The 19,842-nt window shown below is 43.6% G+C and overlaps 1 protein-coding gene across 1 annotated transcript in view; it reads right to left on the bottom strand.

Moving 5' to 3' along the window:
* Positions 1-19,842, bottom strand: part of LOC144103919 (potassium voltage-gated channel subfamily KQT member 1-like) — a 138,808-nt gene that overhangs the window by 70,767 nt on the left and 48,199 nt on the right. Inside the window, exons 4-5 of the mRNA XM_077636641.1 lie at positions 10,762-10,852; positions 1,801-1,927 (exon numbers count right to left, since the gene is read on the bottom strand). Coding sequence (XP_077492767.1) covers positions 1,801-1,927; positions 10,762-10,852 — 218 coding nt within the window. The remainder of the gene's footprint in view (positions 1-1,800; positions 1,928-10,761; positions 10,853-19,842) is intronic.

A 19,842-nucleotide genomic window follows, 5' to 3' on the forward strand; every position in this document is an offset into this window, starting at 1 on the left:
AACTCTAGGCCTTTTGTCGGACACCCCTACATCACTTCTTTAACGGCAATGATCAGACAACCTAACAAGAAATGACCAACCTGCATTTTTACAGTGTCCGGCGCTAAAGCAATGACGATAAAATTTATTTTCTTATTGTCTGTAACGTGTCCCAAATCGCACTCTCCTACAAGTGAAGAAGCACCAACAATAAGGCGCAGTTAAATATGCCGTGTACGCCGTGCCCTAAATTAGAGCTTGTCAGCATACATTGTGCATGAAACCTGACAGCCTTTCACATCTAATTATTGCGGCAATTTCTTTCAAGAAGTTCTGCGCGATGCGCTTCTTAAGTGGAGCAAACTTTTCGTGACGGGAACGCTAATATCTACATACCACCGCCAGCATTTCGCTGAAGAAAAAAAAGTATACAGAGATCTTCCATTAGAGGGTTTTTAATAAGAGCGCCCTCCTTACGAGCTAATACGCGCTCTTGTGGCAAAAGAATAGCATTTTTGTAAGCGTAGAATGTGTAACAAGCAATCGCACCACCTTTTGGCTTCTTTTTCTGCGCAGTAAATCCGTGACGCATTAGCTTGATGCCTGTAATAAAACTCATTTCTCGAGTGGCAGTCATGCAACTTCCAGCTAATTATATTATACTGAGTGTAGCCGTGGCGCATTAGATTTATTGTTTCTTGTACGTTGCGTCAAGCAGGCAGATCTGGCGCTGTTTTAAAGGCTGGGTACAAAATGTTGCTAAATAATTGATATTTATGCGGCCAGAGTTAAAGCTTGACTGGACTGCAGCCAATTAATATCGACTGGCTGGGGTTGGTTAATGTAAAGTGAAGTCCACAACTTTTAGCATTTGGTTTCCAGATTAACATTAGGTTGTTCTTCAGAACGCTGTGACTCTAGAACGATTCTCACTGTCATAAAAAGAGACAACTCTCATACCTTTTTCTGCTATAGAGAAAATCTGTGAAAGGTATGCCTTTATCGGTGCGATTTAGAACTGCTTAGACATATTTGCGCCAGTCTTAACACTCCTTTTCTTTTAATGCAAGAACGAACCAGTGAAGGACAAGAGCGTCGAGTTTGTCACGAACGACAACTATCACAAATATTAGTCGTAGTAGTAGTAGTGGTAGTAGCAGTAGTAGTAGTAGTGGTTGTAGCAGTAGTAGTAGTTGTAGTAGTAGTAGTAGTAGCAGTAATAGTAGTAGTGGAAGTAGTAGTAGTAGTGGCTGTGGTGGTGGTAGTAGTAGTAGTAGTAGTAGTAATAGTAGTAGTGGAAGTAGTAGTAGTAGTGGCGGTGGTGGTAGTAGTAGTAGTAGTAGTAGTAGTAGCAGCAGTAGTAGTAGTACAGGTTATGTTACTGGGCACTAGTCCCACTCGAACCGCATTTGCTGGTGCAGTATGGTTCCTTTTGCAGTAGTTTTAGCGCTCGGTTGGAGGCGCATATCTCGAACCATAGCGCTCTCATGTGCTCACGTGCTTTCAATGAGCATAAGCTTTCCTGTAGCCAGGAGCTGGGTTCTCTCGGGTGCAATGCTTAAAGAAAAAGCTTTGTATAGCCCAACCATGCACAGACCGCCACACATTAGCAATGGTGTTTTTCGACCATGCCGGAGTTGCCCCATTACATTCTGACAATCCTCGCCGCGAACACAAGGCTATGTTACATGACCAACAAGCTTGCGCTTAAATGACCCGTGCACTGAATTCCCTGCCACTGTTTGTCGCTGCGCGAATGCCGCTCCGAGCACGTTTCTCGACTGAAAGAAAGAGGGGGGGGGGGTCCGTCACCACTCTCACCGATGATGGAGATGGGCTTTCGCGCGAAGCGAAGCCGACCCCAGAATCCCAGGTACTTGCTCCGGCATCCAGCTGCCCAGAGCCGCACGCAGTACTCCATTCCGAAGAAGACGACGAGAAAAATCTCCTGCAAGAAGGAAGCAGGAAAAAGAGAGCGAAAAATTGTCACTGCTATTCCCACGTTTCATGCTTTTCTTTCCTTCACTTTCTTTACCCGCCTTTCGCTCTGGTCTCACAGCTCTTCATGCAGGTTTTCCTTCTTTGTTTCGCAGTTTCCTCCCAGAACTGTTCTCAAATCGGTTTAAAAACTGTTCATATTTTCACGCATAAATCTCAATGACGTGCTCTGTCCCTCCAATTAAGTCCACCAGTTAGGTGCAGCAGCGTGATAACAGTAATTAAAACAGATAAGAAACTGACAAAACGTGCTAGACATCTGTATGTGCGATAGAACAGTCAGGTAATCATAATTCGCGAGTATAAACTGGCATGTTCTATTCAAATGCCATGTCAGGATTATAATTTTTGTTTCATAATGAGGGCGGAGAGTTTAAATTTGGCTGTAACATTGGAGTTAGGTGCTAATGAGGAGCAGGTTTTGATTTTTTACTATGAAAGTTACTATTAAGAGCCCAACCGGATTGCAACCTGAGCTCGTCCCATATTCACATCACCATTTATTCACTTCGCCAACGCTACCAACTATAAGGAGAGGGGGGGTCGTCGTCCAGCCAGTGAGAAGCGCCGAGTTGTCACGCGTTCTGAGATCAAGGCCCGTGCCCGGATGGTTGCATGCTCATGGTGACATCAGTGCGCATGGTCACGTGACCAGCGCTGTTCTCACAGGCGTGTCATACGTTCCGCCCAACGAACCTTTTCGCCTGTTCAAACCTCCTCTGTTGTCTACGTGGCTAACTTCAGTGAGTGCAAGGAAGCGTCGAGTAGCTGGATGATTTGGCGCATTGCATTCCATGAGTTTAGCGCGCTACGCAGCACAACTACGCAGCGCTAAGCAATGCTTGTTTTATGAAACTATTTTTTTATAGAACCAGCCGCATAATATTTGTATAGAGAGCCTCGCACTCAGACATGCAGGCGGAGTTGCACGCGATTTTGCTACAGCTACAACCTGTAAATAGGGTAGTAAATGTTGCTGGCATGAGTCGAGGAGGAATAAAGGCCAAAACGCAGTACGTCGTAGCAGTAACTTCAAAGGCAGTACATTCAACGGCAGTACCTTATTGGCGCAAGTAACAGTTAATTCTCCCTACGTTGAAATCAGCAGAACACCGCTGTAAGTCGGTTAAAATTCCTTTCTGATGACGAGCAGAGCTAATGTCACGCAGCTGCATATAAAAGTGTTAAAAGAGTCTCAAGCTGACGTTCAACTTCAATACTTCATAGAGAAACAATAACTGTGTGTAGGCAAAATCCTCCGATAGAGTTTAAAATTTGACAAAGTCGACTTATTATTGTTTTAGGTGTGATAGCAAAGGGCTGCCATAAATGTCGCTATAAACCTAATCATCATGAAAGGTAGAAAAAGGACAGAAAGACGTCACTCTCTCTTTAATTCAATTATTTTTGAGGTCACCAAAATATGTAGACTCAAGCTAAAACTTAATGTCCGGGAGAACCGACGAAATGTGCACAAATGGTTTGAGACATTCATTCTTTTTAATCTTGAATCTTCGCTTTATTGTTATCAAAACGTTGCAACGTTTTAAAATAAAATGCAGTTGAACATCAACTCTGAATATCCACTCTACCGGTCAATTGTCAGTGACTGCAGGTTTGTCGTCTCACAAAAAGGTAGGACATATTTGTTGGCGTAAGTGCCAGGGGCTCGTGGATTATTCGATAATTCACTCCAGTACATGTTTCACCAGGAACAGCTGGAGAAAGCAAACAGTAGACTACGACACAGTACCAGGTGAATTGGCATCTGTAATCTAGCGATAAAGCTGCTGTGCAGTTTTCTGATGCAACGTAAGCATTAACGAGAGTATGTTCTCCCCCAAACGGGCTAGAAAGCAATAAACACTGCAGGAGCTATGAGCCTTTTCCGTAATTCTTCTGTAACTGCTACCTGGGACACATTGGATAGTGTATGATACCTTGGTCTAGCGAATTCAACGCGCTCATGATCTTTTCTACCAACATCACTGAAAGCGGTCCGAAGCTTAGTCTGCCACCTAAGATTGACGGATGGAAGCCTGCAAAGATAATTTCTGAGATTTGTGCTACACACACAGGAGATAGGAGGACGGTTAACAGTTAAGAAGCTCCGTATACCTCATGGTCAGCCTTTTAGACAATTGCACAGGCTATACGCGTATTAAAACTGTTGTTAAGCGCAACAGATTATGCTAACCGAATGCATCAACGTTTAAGGCTCCTCTAGGCCAGGATCTCTTCTTTATACGAACGTCACTGCTTCATTGTAGTGCGCCTGTTTAACACTGCAACCTCCCTCAGCAGGCCACTGCTCAAGCAAGAGCTGTCTCATAGCGAAACATATGTAATTCACTCACCTGCCATGACAACAGCGTTCATGAGCTAAATCTTAAACCATACGTTCGTCTTGCGACACAAGTGCGCTCTCCTAAACTCCTGCAACTATCGTCCCGAACGAGCAGGACCTCTTCCCAACTCGGTCAGTAGTCTGCTTTCTCTGAACGCGAAGGGATAAATGGAGCCGGATTCAAGGATGCTTTCTCGAAGGTGGTGCGTATTATGTCAGTTGCAGACAAAGAAAGCAATGGTGCCTGCTCAATGAGCTATATAATAGGAAACAAGGCGGTATCCGTGCCCTAATCACATAGTCATTATTTAGTCGTTTCAGCACAATAAGCAAAACGCGGAAAAGTTTTTGTAGCTATGAGTGAAAAAGCCTTTCTTGGCTTGCGAACAGTGTCATCAAATTTGTGATAAATTAAAGAGCGATACAGCCTCTGGGCAGAAATTTAAAACAGAGCATGTCTAGAACGTAAAATGATACGTGAAAAAAAAAGAGGGGACACAAGGATACTAAAGCAGTTGTATGAAGAGTACTGCTGCCTCCCCTCTTCGCAGCTGTTTTCAGAAGGGTGTGGAGGTAACATACGGGCAACCTGTGCCGTAGAACCGCAAAAAAGCATTGAATTCAAGGCGTACACTAGGTGCTTGTCTTGGTACTTTAAAATCCTTCAGCATTTCAATTGAATTACCATTTGTAGCCGAAAGGTTCTATTTTGTATGTCACTACTTTTCAATTACCGTGTTCACCAGTAACAATAAGGAGCTATTGAGGCGCACACTTCGGTAGCTCCTGCTTAATCTGTAGCAGATTCATGCACTTTGTTTTGCAAAAACAATCGCAACTAACGGTGGCGACACCTTCTGTCTTCTAAAAAAGTTCAGCCGGGCGTTCTCGACTACTCGCTGAAAAATGGAAGAGCAGAAAGTGCACCTGTCGACGCAAAGCTCCACTCTTAAAGAGTCATGTGCTTCGTAACGAAGAATTGCGGGTACATGCCACGGACAGCCGTTACTAGAGTTGTTCATTCGTGTCGCGACGTTCGTACTGGGAATCATGCTGCAAATATGGCACCGAGAATTCTGCTTCTCGGTCTAAGCATTTGTCGTGACCCACTCTTCGAGGATGTAAACGCAGACACCACCTTTGAACTTGATTTGCCAGTAGTTGATTGCGCCCGAAGCTTTTCTTCTCCCGTGTTCTCCGAGATAAGAATAGTAAATTTTGGTCTCTCAGATTACTGCACATTGAGCTAGTAACCAATTTTTGGGCATATGCGGTTGCCATATATAAAACCGTGAAGTTAACGGGGGGAATCTTCTATTGCAACATTTGTCTGGCAATAAGCATTGTCATTGCGCCTTTGTGATGTCATAACATACCCTCGTCAGTCGCACACACAACATGAGTGGCTGCTGAGAGATTCATATGTTTATGTTAAATGAACACGATTTTACAACAAGGGATAGATAATACGGCACAAATTGGCGTTTTCCCGGTGTCCACTAATCGTATCACATAGCCCAAAGACGTTTTTTTTTCTAAAATGTATTTCAGCGCTACTTTTTTCAGACGAGCACACACACATATATGACAGGGTGCGTGCCGTCAAGATACTGTGTTTTCGCCTGAAAAATGTTAGTGCCGAATTACTTTAAAAAAAATGCTTCACAAACTGTCTCTTCAACAGGTTTTGTTAAGGTGGGCTTGGCCTCGGAATCGCTCACAAGTGTAGGCTACAGGAGCCCGGAAAGAATCGCATGTCTTCTTCAACGCTTCAGAGTTTAATTTAAAGCTGTCTTTGTCTCCCTTGTAGAAACGACATATTCTTGTTTGCAGAAGAGAACCACCACGCTGACGCATTTTTGTGAGATAATGCGGTACTCATCCATCGTCGTAGCGTCGCTGAGTATATGCAATCTAAGCAGGGGGCCGCGAGCTCCTTCGCTTTGATCACAATGTCGAGAGAAGGTCTTGCATAACGCAGCGTTTCATGTAATTAACCCCACACGAGAGCACAGATTGCATTCGTTGTTTATTTTCTGTGTTCGTTTCCTGTCTATAGGGGCAGAGCGTTTCCACATTTTTGAGGCTTGGAAGTAATCAATACGTTGGATGTCGAAACCAGGAGCATGAGATGCGTTTCCCAGCTTCGGTGATTGGTCAATCCAGAACCATTCAGGGCGTTTCGCGAGAGTTCCTCTATACCACTTGTAGTTTCCACTCAAATGCACTTTCAATGTTGATGTCGGCCAAAATATAAATGCGTGATCCTTTAATACATATTTCGAGGTGTGCAATCCAAACTAGGTGATCCAACTACCGCTCCTCTTGCTAGCAGCTGACAGTAATGCACAATAAGCATTTGCCAAATCCGACTGCCTTAGTAGCCTGATCAGTCCTATGAAGGTTGGCCGATGACCACTCCTAGAACCCCTTAGGCCGACCTGTCACTGGTACCGGGCCTATGACTCCGCCAACATGACCACGATTCCCTGTGAATCTGAAAACACGGACGATTCTGTCTAACCCTTTCTTGCCGTCTCAAGGCCGTCAACTTTTTATCTTCAAAGACAACTTGGAAGTAAATTTTCACAGTGCTATAACTTCTTAACATCTTTCATCTCTGTGCAAGAAGCATGTTCAAAGAAGAATGACTGCCACATTTGAAATTGTATGATAGGTTTCTAGGAAAAATAAAGACTGGCGGAAATGAAAACATCGGTCGTCCAACGATGTCGGCAAACCACCACCGACACAGTTACGGACGCACACGGGGACAGGACGGTTACCCGTTACTATCGTGAAAATTTGCGAACTTTATGCTTCCTGCGTAAATCGCCAAATTCCGTGAGGGCTTGCGCAAGCGACCTCGAATTGTTTCATTTTAAATCTCTGCCCCTTACAGCCGTTCCTCTACCCACTCGCAGTTCATATATCCACCCACATTAAGAATGTTTTCGTTGTATCGACTTATAACCACACCAAAGGCGTGCATTTTCTGTAGCGTTGGGGGAGTGTGGATGCTCACACTTCGAGAGCCATTGTTCGCGCCGGCGCGTGCGAATCTCCTCATCGCTAGTTAGGCGGCAAAAAAAAAAAACTGCTTTGACGCCCCGCTGCTGCGTTGCGTGCAGTTGGTTTCTTACGGGATGTCATGAGTGCGTAACTTCCGGCTCGACTGACTTCAGGCGATTGTTTAGAATCTATTGTACACCACAGCACATGATGTCTACGCGAAGCAAATCTTTCATGCATCAAAATTCAATTTGAGGCTCGCGAAACTTGTCGTACGCCAAAACACGCGCTGATGAAGGACTGTCTAATTAACCAGCTGTCGCTGCAAAGTAAGCGCGTAAGAACCCTACTGGCAAGCGCACAAACGTGTGCTCACTGACATATGTGCAACGTGTCCGCGCGATAGCACATGAAATATAAACAGCTGTTCGCTTCGATAGAAACTCTGGTGCACAGATCACTCGTGCGAGAACACCTAATTTGGCAAACGAAACCGCCCATGCGCCTTCAGAAAGCAGAGCACCAGCGCGAGCGTAGCCTGTGGCGCTGCTGTAAGAAAACCCCCCACACCTCTGGCATCGTTAAATTTAAGACATACGGAGTTAAGGGAGGGTGATGAGAATCAGGCGGCGTATATGAAGGCTACGCTATGATCCGTTTTTATCTTACCTTCCTTCTGGCCGTGCTCTGAGATTCGAAGCAGTATTGTTGTCGGGGGTCACGCTTGCTAACGAGTTATTTCAATTTTATTCATTTTGTGCCTACGTTATCGTTCGCCGCTTCCATGACGTACACCACAGAGAGTGGCGTTGCGTTGGTGGAGGTTGGAACCACCTTCATGACGGCTCTTACTTGCATAACATGCTGCACGTGAATAATTTCAGTTTGTCAACTGTACAGTGCACCCCCACCCCTGCCCCCACTTCAGGTATTGCCTTTTGGCTCAGCTGACAGATTTTTAAACGGCTACTCGGGCTCAGAAGCATCCAAATACTACCAAAAAGTTGACACACTCCTCAGTATGAAAGGGAACGATTGTCGGGCTGCCTAATTATTCGTTGTGTTGAATAAAAGGAAAAGTGGTGACATACGAATTAGTGCCTCCAACTGCGTTAGAAATGCAGCGCTAGTTCAGTTCACTGCAGAACCGATCTGGATCACCGTTTTAATTGTGCTCTTATCCCCTCTCATGTATTTTATTTTATTTTCGTCAGGTGGTGTTGCGTAAAGGGAAACCGGTGGTACTGTTGATATAGCAAAATCGGGCTTACAACGCGAACGGCATTCTGGCGGACCGGCGCCGATGACGACACATTACCGAGGACGACGGCGCGTTTGGGAAACAAGACGCGCTTTAGTGCCAACAATCGCACGTCGGGAAATAAACTGCGCTGAGCTTGTGCGACCAACTGGCGGACCATACTACCCCTGAATCGGCTCGACTTGATTCAGCGGCAGAAGAGCGGATAAAGGCAGCATCGTGGCGAAAGCGGCCGTGCCTGTGATTTGTCATTCGCTCCCCGGCTTCCCGTTGTCGTGACGATTAACGCCATCACAAAAAGAACTGAAAAGAGAAATAGCCGTAAAGGGATGCAGCCTGTCATTAACATCGCCTCTTCGTTATTCTGTATCTTTCTAACTACTGTCTGCTCAGGACACAGATATTTCAGCGGTAAAATAGGGGTTAATTGTGTCGTGAGTGTTCCATCAACTTGCACATAGAAAAACAGAATCGGTAAGCACTATGTCGAAAGACGTTACCTGGCTATATTCAATACAATTATTCGCAACTAATTACTAGAAAAAAATCCCCTCGTCACTTTGGCTTCATTCAGGACTACCCATTGCACTACAAAACATCTGCTTACCAATCGCATAATGCTTGCGTGTCCGCTATGAAATTGTGCTGCTCCGAACTCAGACCTCCGAATGAAGCTGCTGCTTTGGTGTCCGGCCGTGGTTGCCTTATATTGAGGCGAGTAAACAGGCGCGTGATTTTCCATCCGTACATAAACAGTTTCATCTCTTGATGACAAGGTGCACGCGGGCAAATCTGACACACCTTGGCTCGTTTCCATCAGCGGTCAAATTTGGGATAAGGAGAGAATAGGTGCGCTCAAAATATTACCGCTAAGCTATGTAATGTTTGTTTCTCAGGGCTGAAAACAGTCGGCCGCGCGTTATTTCGAAAGTTGGCCAGCTTTAAATTGAGTGCCGCCGAGAGCAGATCTAATTCAGTTCTTCCAAGAGCGCCGAGTATGTGTTTTGTATCGCCGCGGCCACTTATTCAGTTCTTTTGTGAGCTCAAGCCAGCTCACTAAAGAGTTCGTTTTATTTATGCCTCAGTCGGCTCGACGGTTAGTTTTCTCTAGTGTTGCCACAGGCGAAGGAAAATATGACCAATACCAAGCTTAGAACCATATGCTCGCTATATTTTCCCGCGCTGTTACTGCTTTGTTAAAAATGAAATGAATTGGAGGGCTCCTGACAAGGACGCGACAGGTGGGTTCGATGGATATCTGGAATCATCTCTCAATCAGTTGGCTTTAGTCAGCCTGATTATATTCCTATGTAAATTTCTGTACATAACAAATAATACGCATAAATAAAAAAGGCAGCATTCCTACTACCCATGCAGTGCAGGAGTATCAAAACTCTGTTCCTTGCGGAAATAAGACGCCTTTGGTAGTGCGCCAGCGCAAAATTGCACCAGTAATTATTCATAAAATAGCGGGAAGTTCGGCTAGTTGGCTTTGGATAACAATATTAGCGCAAGACAACAAAGACGACAGACTGTCAGCGACGTATGTCGTTGTTGTCTTGCGCTAATACGTATAATCAATTATTCAAGCGGTAGGTTTCGACTTTTAAGTTCTATAACTTTCCTTTTAGTATTTAACATCTCCTTCATGGTTAAGCTGCACATGTATATGAGTGAGGTGACCTCGCTACAAACTTACGAAGCTACCAAGCGCAGTTTCCTCAACAGAATTGAGAAAGCTTTACTATTTTAATAACAGAAACAGGGCAAAACTTAAGGCAAACAGCCTCATACAGCATGTGATCCCTATGACTGAGCTTTCTTTAGCACGGCAGCTGCGTAGCGCAGGTAGCGAGCATTAATGCTCACGCTTTTTTCAAGTAAATTCCCAGCTAAGTTCTTAAGCACGTCCTATCCTTTCACACGCATAACCTAACAATATCGCTTAGCGACCCTGCAAAGCACAACGAAAATGAGACACACAACCAGGCACATTCACAAAACTATAAATTTCAAGCACAGATGAGGTACGCAACAAAAGAAGCGAAGGTTATTTAATGCTTTTTCAAGAGTCAGTTCTATGAAGTATTTTCATGTGCTGATTTTCTATTCTTTAGAGGGACCGCGTGAAATGTGCAAAAAGCAAAAAGGGAAGTTACGTTACCATGTAGTACAAAGATGACATGGCAAAATCGCTGTATTGGTCGATGGTTGACAGGACGCTGAAGATGAGGCAAATCAAAACGACTAGAAACCTGCAAAGCGAGAAAGATAAAAAGAAAGCGTTAGAAGACATACTATAAACACAATGGGGAACGTTCACTTTTGCTAATGTTAGAAGGCCATGCGATTGTTATCTTGAGAACGGCACTTCTGTGCGTCTATGTTCTAGTCTTTTTTGCTATTTTCTGACACCACGAAGGTATATAAAAAATAAAACGGTAAGCTGAAACTTTCTTTTGTGGTTTGGTTAGGTGAACTTAAATGTAGGTAACGAACAAAACGAGATTGTAATGGTTTCGGTGGCCTCGCTACTGCCTCTGCAGCAGTTCTTATTGAGTTAACTAAACATTTATTTTTTACTGAATGCAGCCGTCTAGGAAGCAAGTTTAGAAAACGGATTGCTAGAGAGTTATAGCCTCCTCTAGGAACATTACTGTACTCTGCCAAGGGGGGAATTAAATGAAAGTGTAAATATACGTTTATGAGCTTAAGCAAAGCACTTCGAGCAACATTCTACGTCTTGCAAAATTTTTCTCTTAATGTAATAAATGTGTCAAGATTCATTCTGCGTGATAAATACATTTTTTAGCTTAGTGCTTCAGAATGTGCATAGATCCTAGCTACCTTGACCTTCAAATGTCATATATGGCGGCCCCTTCTCATTTATGGTTGGCTAGAAAAAGCAGAATGAGCACCTCTGTACATATATTTAAGAAATATCTACCCGTCTGCACTGCGCTAAATCATTCATTCGCTACATAACATGACTGTGCTGGTTTTGGGGACCCCTCTACTGCCTCTGCAGCAGTGGTTATCTATTTCACTATTTATTTATTACTGAAAGAGGCCGGCTAGAACACGAGGTTCAGAAATTTTGTGCGCATTATAGGAAATCTGCATGGCATGCAAACGCACTTTCAGGGACCCAATTATGAGCGTAAGAGGCATGTGGTTTTCAACACACCAAGAAGTTTCTATAATAGCGCATTTGCCCAATACTAGAACTTTATTTTGGATGAAAAAAGTGTACATTACTGAGACCACACTTCATCTCACAATCTGTATGGGGCACTGTGAAAGGTTGAACTGTGTCGGCCAATCAGGGCCAAGGAAGAAAAAAAAAAGCAGGACCTCAGATGTTTGTGTAGCGTTAGGATGATGATTCAAACAATTATTGCAGCAATTGAAAAGGTAGCGTAGGATACTCTTTTGAAAGTGCAGCCAGCCTTTCTTAGAATGATTAAATTAAGAGAGAAAGTATGCTGGAACACAGAACTGCAGATGCTTTCTGCGAAGTTGTGCGCCGCCATTCTTAAAAATCCGCGTCCGCCGAGTCGGCTGAGTGCCCTGCGCGCAGCAGCTGGACTCTGGTGCTCTTTCCTTCCGAGTGATGGAGCAACCAGTCGCGGGATGAGTGGTAGGGAGGAACACGTTTTGCAGCGCGCGCTATTCTGATCGGCAGAGACGCATCAGTGTCCACTGCTCTACAACAGACATAGAATGGAGTGTAGGTGATATATCAGTGGGATTTACTCTAGCATAGGTGGCTTTGAAAACAAGGTACTTTCTGAAAATTTTCTGTGAATTGTGGAGTCTGCGATTGCATTCCTGTTTTTTTTATTTAAGACAACTTGTTAGAAATGCAGGCAACGTTTAGAAAGCGAAGTAGTTATATACCTGCCAGTGTGCTTTATTGTGCCGGCTTGAGAAATGAATGCTCCTATTTAGCGTCAACAAAAACCGCTACATTGAAGAATTGAGACTAAAATACAGAATGCGCGTTTCCAGTGTGTGTTGGGCAGGACTGTCTATAATTAGTCATATTTCCTTCTATGCGACATTTCTGTTGATCGTGCGGGCTTGTATGTGCCCGTGCTTGCGTCAATGGCGTAGTTTATCCCATCCAGAAACTAACTTCACCCATTGACCTTTATGGGTCGCTATTAGAGCCACCAAACTGAAAGCAAAACCACCGCTTAGTGTATAAGTAGTACAGCCGCTGTCATCGGTATTGGGCTTTTTGCTATGGCGGATGTGCGGCTTTGGGTTCGTTTGATGAGAAGAGTTTCACTCTTGGGATCCCAGAAGCACAGGTTGCATTCCGATAGTGATGTAATAGCAAAGCGCGCATATTCAACACATGTGTTTATATTACAGAACCTCCACTGGTCGAAATTAATGCGGAGCCCACCGTTAGTATGAGTGAATAAGAGAACAGTGTTCTTGCATGTTACCTAATAACCGGCACACAGTCACAAATATATGTTGACCGAATCTTTCTGAAAACATTTAGATATTACTTCGGATTACACTGAAAGCAGGTTGAGATTTCCTCGTGTTTTTCACGTTAATCAGAGATCAGTTTTATTGTCTTCATAGAAGTTTGTGCTCTATGCAGATCCAACTTTTGTTTTTGTCTTTATTCAGTTAAATTATCACAGATTGCAATTATCAGATAACACGTATAATAAAGAAGACCACATTCTGAACTGGAGCGATAGTTCATTCTCGGGAACACTGGTGTGCACCTGCGTTTCCGCCCTTTTATTTAGATTTGGTTGCTTAAGTAAAAGTGCTTCTGTCAGAGAAACAAAAAAAGAATATGACATACAAAAAGAGGTAGTGACCATAAATATTATTTTTAGAAGAAAAAATCCACCGACACTGCAGGCCTTGACCGCGAGAAGCGTCGCTGCAAACCCGGTTTTCCACTTTCACAAACGTGTCCACGTGACGCTTATGCAACCAGGAAAATCATTCTGACGGGTTGCATCTTACATAACTCTGCACGCTGCAGCACATCTGACTAGCACTGACGTTTATTCCCCTTTCTTTTTCGCTTCACCTAAAAGATGAGGCTGCGGCAACGGCTTGTGTTTGCAGAAGCGCATTATCGTCGGAAACTTTTTCGTGATCATTCATCTCTTCGCACAGCTTCCCCGACATACCGTAGAACCGGACGCATATGCAAACAATTCGTCTACATGTTTTTCGGGGGTGTCTTAGAAATCTGAATGCAAAATGAAAAAGAAAAACCCAGCAAAGAATTTTGTTTCTTTTGATTTCTCCACGTGGCTCTCTTTGTGTGCAAGGTACATAATATCATTGCGAAGATATCCCTCTCTCGCGCGCATCATTTCAAAAGCCGCTTTCAACGAATGCTCTCGCTGCTATTGCTTTTGTAAAAGAACTGCCTAGGGGCAAAAAGTATGAGCTTTCCGCAACAACCAGAGGTAATGTAAGCTCACTGTAATATACGCGTGGATATCCTTTCGTGCGCCCATACGGTAACATATCATGAAAGGCCCATAGACCCTCGCGAAGAAGGAAAGGACATCGCCAAAGTTACTTCAATATGATGGCAGGTTATTTCGTAACAGTCATTCCTGTCGTAAAGTAGATTAGGGAAGGGCACTGAAACACGAATTTGCAGACGCGGTAGTTGTCATTTTATGCCCTCGATCCAGATGGATAGTTCTGAGGCTGCCTGAAGTTCGGCACAGTGTACGTGGCGTAACAAAATTACATTTCCCACTTATGCTCATGCTTCTTTTTTTCATTCGACCCCAATTAAACCTATGATTTTATACACGAAAAGTTTTTGTCGAGCAATAAGTGGGAACTCATCTTGAAAGGAATCGCTTAACTTTGCTTTCTGATCGCATATTTGCAATCGGGATGTATGCTTCAAAGTACGTATGGCAGCGGTAATTACGACAGTTAATCAGATATGTCAAATTCACACATTTCTCTTTAAGATCCCTATATCTGAGCGGTCATAATGCCTTTAATTTTGATCCACTCTGGAATATTCTAAGCCGCTGAGCAGCATTCGGCGAAGGTCAGGTCTATGCACACTTTGCTTAAAAATCGCGGGACTCCCTTTGGGTCGCAAGTGTAAGGTATAGGGGTCTTTGAAAAAAATAATTGCAGTAATGCACAGAATTTAGCACTCGCTGGGGGAAGGGAAGCACATAACCTAAACATAGAACTTTTTTAGAAAAGCTTTCAATTTCATAGATAATGTGATAATAATAAAGATAAAGGGGTTCGTTGCTGCATCAAAAGCTTGTAGAAGAAAAATTGGATTTGATGTCGGCAAAACACTTATGCTTTACAGCTATATGGTCGCGCTTGTGTGGATGCGTAACAAATTTCTCCCGTAATACAAATATACTGAATATTTGGTAATTCCACTAAACCTTGGAATAACTCTCACCTCCAGTAACAGCGATGACGTAATGAAACACTAGTTGGGATCGAGAACTTCACTAACTTCAGTATTTATATTTCGTGAAAGTCTTTCAAGTTGCTACTGCTGTTTATTCGACATAAGAACCTGGTATACAATAAAGCTTCTATTTATCCCACATACGAACACACCAATGATACTGCAATGTATCTACATTTGCTCTATCTGCATTATCGCCCTCTTTGCCCTCTATGGAAAAGAATCACATATAACTTGTAACTTGATTCCGGTTTTTTTGCTGTCCTGGTTGTGTGCGCTCAAGAAGTAGGGAGTGAGAAGCGCCTTCGAACTAAGCTGCTGCTGAAGTTTCAAAAACACGGCGACTTTCGCAAGACAGAGGACACGTAAATTTTTTTTTTCGGAATTCAGGTGGAGGCGGAAAAACGCCCTAAATGCACATCTGATTTTTCTTCCCCATGATCACATCTGGTTAACCTCCCTGCGTTTCCTTTTCATTCTCTCTCTCTCTCTTTTCCCCATGATCTCAAATCTCATTTGGTTTGCGCCTAGAGGCATTAAAGTCCCTCGTTAAAAATTTTGTAAGAGTCAAAAGGAAGTGGTGTCGAAAGTCGCGCAATAAACAGCATTACTGCTGCACAAAATTAAAAAAAAAGAACTGCTTGTATGTCAAGCAGGAAGCGAAGAGAACATGCGGTGAGCGGTATTTTATCGTGTCGACGTGATTTCCGCTCCTTAGACATTCGAATTTTCTGCTCAAGACGTGCCGCTGTTTATCACATGGCGCGGTAGTTGGCTGCAGCATTCACCAGAGCTCAGCGAATATATGTGCGTCCTCGACGCCGCTACAAGTGTAGAGCTGCAATAGAAATCCAACTGCTCGCATTGAACGTGACCACAAAGTTAACAGAAAACGAGATTGGTGCAGCACCGCACCCGCCGCGGTGGCTCAGTGGTTAGCGCGCTCGGCTACTGATCCGGAGTTCCCGGGTTCGAACCCGACCGCGGCGGCTGCGTTTTTATGGAGGAAAAACGTTAAGGCGCCGGTGCGATGTCAGTGCACGTTAAAGATCCTCAGGTGGTCGAAATTATTCCGGAGCCCTCCACTACGGCACCTCTTTCTTCCTTTATTCTTTCACTCTCTCCTTTATCCCTTCCCTTACGGCGCGGTTCAGGTGTCCGCCGATATAAGAGACAGATACTGCGCCATTTCCTTTCCACAAAAACCAATTATTATTCATTATTACGCAGCATTGCCAGTTGAGGTTTTCTTCGGCGAAAATAAAACATTCGGAGTACAAAGCCCGTAGCGTCTCCTGTGTGTATTCCGGCTATTCTTCAGTTCGAGCTATTGGAATTTATTTGTGCGGCAAATACCAGTTACCCAAAACAACGTATAATATTGAACAAGTAGAAAACCGGGCCGGAGAAGTTTTATTTCGCGAGCAGCGCTACAGTTGCGGCTCTGCCCTTTCACAGCAAAAATTTATCAGGGCCTTAGGCTGCATATAGTATACTTTTTGATTGGCTTCCTTTTGTCCTGGGCTGATGCGTTGAAAAAAAGAAATGTACCGCACAATAAAGTGAATGCAGAACAGCAAGCTTACGAAAAAGAATCACGCGCCATTGAGCTCGCAGGTTACATTGCAATTTAGGCCCGAAACACGATCAGTTTATGTCCCCGATGAATACTACGCTAGAAAAGAAAGAACAGTGATATTTAGGTCAACATTTATTTCCAGTTGCTGACGGGGCCGTCCTCGCGGTTCGTTAGTCGTAACCTTTTTTTTACTGGTTGAATGTTCTTGTGTCTGCTCAAACGACCGGTAAGCTTACTAACTAGCATGATTCACCCTTTTTCTTGTGTCGGCCAGCTCCGATATTACTGTGCGGCAGAAGCCACTCTTATACTAAAACACCGTATTTTAAAATACTCGTGGCTGGCTTAACTACAACAGCAGGCAACAATTGGAGCGCATTCCTTAGAACGTACTCTGTACTCGTTTCGTCCGTTTCAGTACCCGGCCTCCAAACCATGTCAGCGTTCTCGATGGAGCGGGACACGAAAGAGACGTAGGCTACAAGCTTTGTATTAATAGAGGCTTATTTTAGGCAGTGTCTTATTAACCATAATTTTTGAAAGCCTCTGATACTGAGCTTATTTGAGGGACTGCGAGTGAGATTAGAACTGACTGTAATTCCGAGTTATTTAGATCATCTAGTGGTTGGGCCGCCAAGTTGTGAGTTTCGTCTGTGCACTGCATTGTAGCTCATTTTCAGGTTAAGCTGATTTGTTTGTACTTGATGATATTCGTCGCAATCTTCTAAGTGTGGCGCCAATTAGTAACAGCCCTTAAAGAGTTGTTTAGAATAATCTGACCTTCGAGCGGCTGAATGTTGTAACAAACGGCGAAGTCGTCTGAAACAAAAAGGACCTTACCGGCAAAACAAATTTAAGGTAATTTAAATGCATAAGTAAAAGAAGCGGCAAAAGAACTGAGCCTTGTGGGAGCCCTGACAATACTGGCGCATCGCTCAAGTTGGGCCGTAGATCTGCGCATACTGACGTCGGTGCAAAAGATACGGATCAAGCAACTGCACAGTTTATTGTTTCTGTAAGATATGTTTAAGACTTAATAAAAGATGCCAATAATACGCAGTCGAAGTAATTAAAAATTAAAAAAATTGCATCTATATGTCCTGATTTGTTGTGAGGTTAAGAAGTGGCAGGTACTATGCTTTAACCGTGACACGGGCGGCAAGTCACGATGAAGTGCAGATTGGGTTTTAGAAAAAAAAATACAGGGGTTCACTTAAGTCTCCGTAGGTGCAGTAATTCGAAAACTTTTCTCTTACTGTGCGTCCTTCCTCCCTCAAGCGAGTCCGACATCTCGCCTAAGCGCTTACGCGCGCGTCATCTGCTGGAAGAGCGCCGTACATTGAGAGCGGGGATTTCAGCGAGTGCCACATGATGACGCCACGACTGCTCTTCAAGAACGGAGGAAGTTTACGGGAAACGTACATCTGTAATTTAGATACTCATAATTAGTCATGTAGGCCTCCGTACATATCTCCAAGATACGTTTCTGAGATATCTGTGCATTCACTAGACGTCATTATTTTCATTCCGTTCCTGGGGGATTGCTGTGTCCACAGCGCTCGTCCACAGCTTCCGATGACGTCACTCATGAGCCAAGAAATGCTTTCGCATTAAAAAGTGATCGTATTCCGTGTTTGTGATAATGCATCAGGAAATAGTTTCGCGCAATCAGAAAATAAATGCGTCACAAACCAATCGGCGTGAAATACGTGACGCAGAGCTGATCGCCAGAATTGTGAACAGGAATAACTATAGCCGCTTTCTATTCGCTACAGACCTCGTCTTTAGGAAGGCTGTGGCCGAAAATAATAAAAATAATTTCGCGCAGAGTTTAGCTTACTTACACCGAATAATATGAAGGGAATAATTGCTCGCTGGGATCCACCCAAAGGCAGCCATAGGGCTAGAAAAGAAGTATAAACAACTATCACAGAAACTTGACAGCGCATAAAAAGAATGATATTGGAAGTATCCCAACCCTAAAAAAATTTTAATTCACGTGAAGGAGGGACGCAAAAATGACTTCTTTTCTTATAAAGAGATAAGGAACTCGATGGTTTTTTGATATGAAATCAGTAGTCAAGTCATTACTGCACAGAAACACAAAATAATTTACGTTAAGTTTTCATAACAGATTTTTTGTACGCTGGTCCGAAAGAAGTGATGCCAAGGAATTGTGTCCAATCTTTGCCGTGGTCTTTGGCAAACGCTTCGCACGATGTTCTTGAGTATTTACCTCACGTGTGAACCCAGGGTATTTGGTATAGATTTCGCTTGCTTAGTGGAAAGTTCCTCTAGATACAAAAATGCATCGTACTTTTAAATTATAACAACTCTCCCGGACGCATGGGGTCGTCACCTACCGTAAATTACCGAGCAAGCACCCACCAGAAATTTTAAGATAATCGCGAAATATTGGAGTATAGGCGCTTGTTAGTTGCAGGCGTGAAATCTCAGAACGTGCACATGGTGGAGAAGGCATTTACTTTGTCTGGCGGCCCATCATTATATTCAAGATGGCGGCCACTGCATGCGGGGGGGGGGGGGGGGGGGGTTGTTTTTTCAGAGAAAGTGTCTGATTTATATTAAAATCTGAACCACTTTCATTGTCAGCGTTAATGAAGTTTTAAAGTTAATTCTTTCTGTCACTTATATTTGGTGCAGTCATTTCGGTGTTTAAAAGCACGAAATGCTGTTTACAAATTGCAAGTGCTTAGGTTTTAAAAAGCACATTAATCCAACTGATTCGATCCCCGGAAAACATTTTACTTCCTTAGAAAATATTCTATTTCTTGCCTTTATTATTCGACAAAGGTGTTCACGTTGTAATAAAGATCTCTCAAGACGGCCGTGAAAAAAAAGAGGAAATAGTAAAACAACGGAGCAATGAAGTCGGCGCTGTAAGAACCGAAGCGATATCAGTTGCATTGCTCCCCTCTTTTTAAAGGCAAGCCACACTAAATCTGCGGCTGAATCCGCGCTCTCTGTTTGCGAAATAGCCTTCCGTCGCGCTGCCTATTGAGCAAAACCTTAAACCTGACCAAAACTAAGATCTCGCAAACTACGAGATTTTCAGTGCGCAACGAAGGCCTACACTCTAATTGCAATATTAATTCCCACCCACGAAAAGCGCAATCATTACATCCTACGCCGCTTTAGCAGGCATCGCGGTTCCCGGGTTTGAAAATCTTTAGCACGCAGGACATACTTTA

Source organism: Amblyomma americanum, chromosome 9, assembly GCF_052857255.1.
Source record: "Amblyomma americanum isolate KBUSLIRL-KWMA chromosome 9, ASM5285725v1, whole genome shotgun sequence".
NCBI classification, from domain to species: domain Eukaryota; kingdom Metazoa; phylum Arthropoda; class Arachnida; order Ixodida; family Ixodidae; genus Amblyomma; species Amblyomma americanum.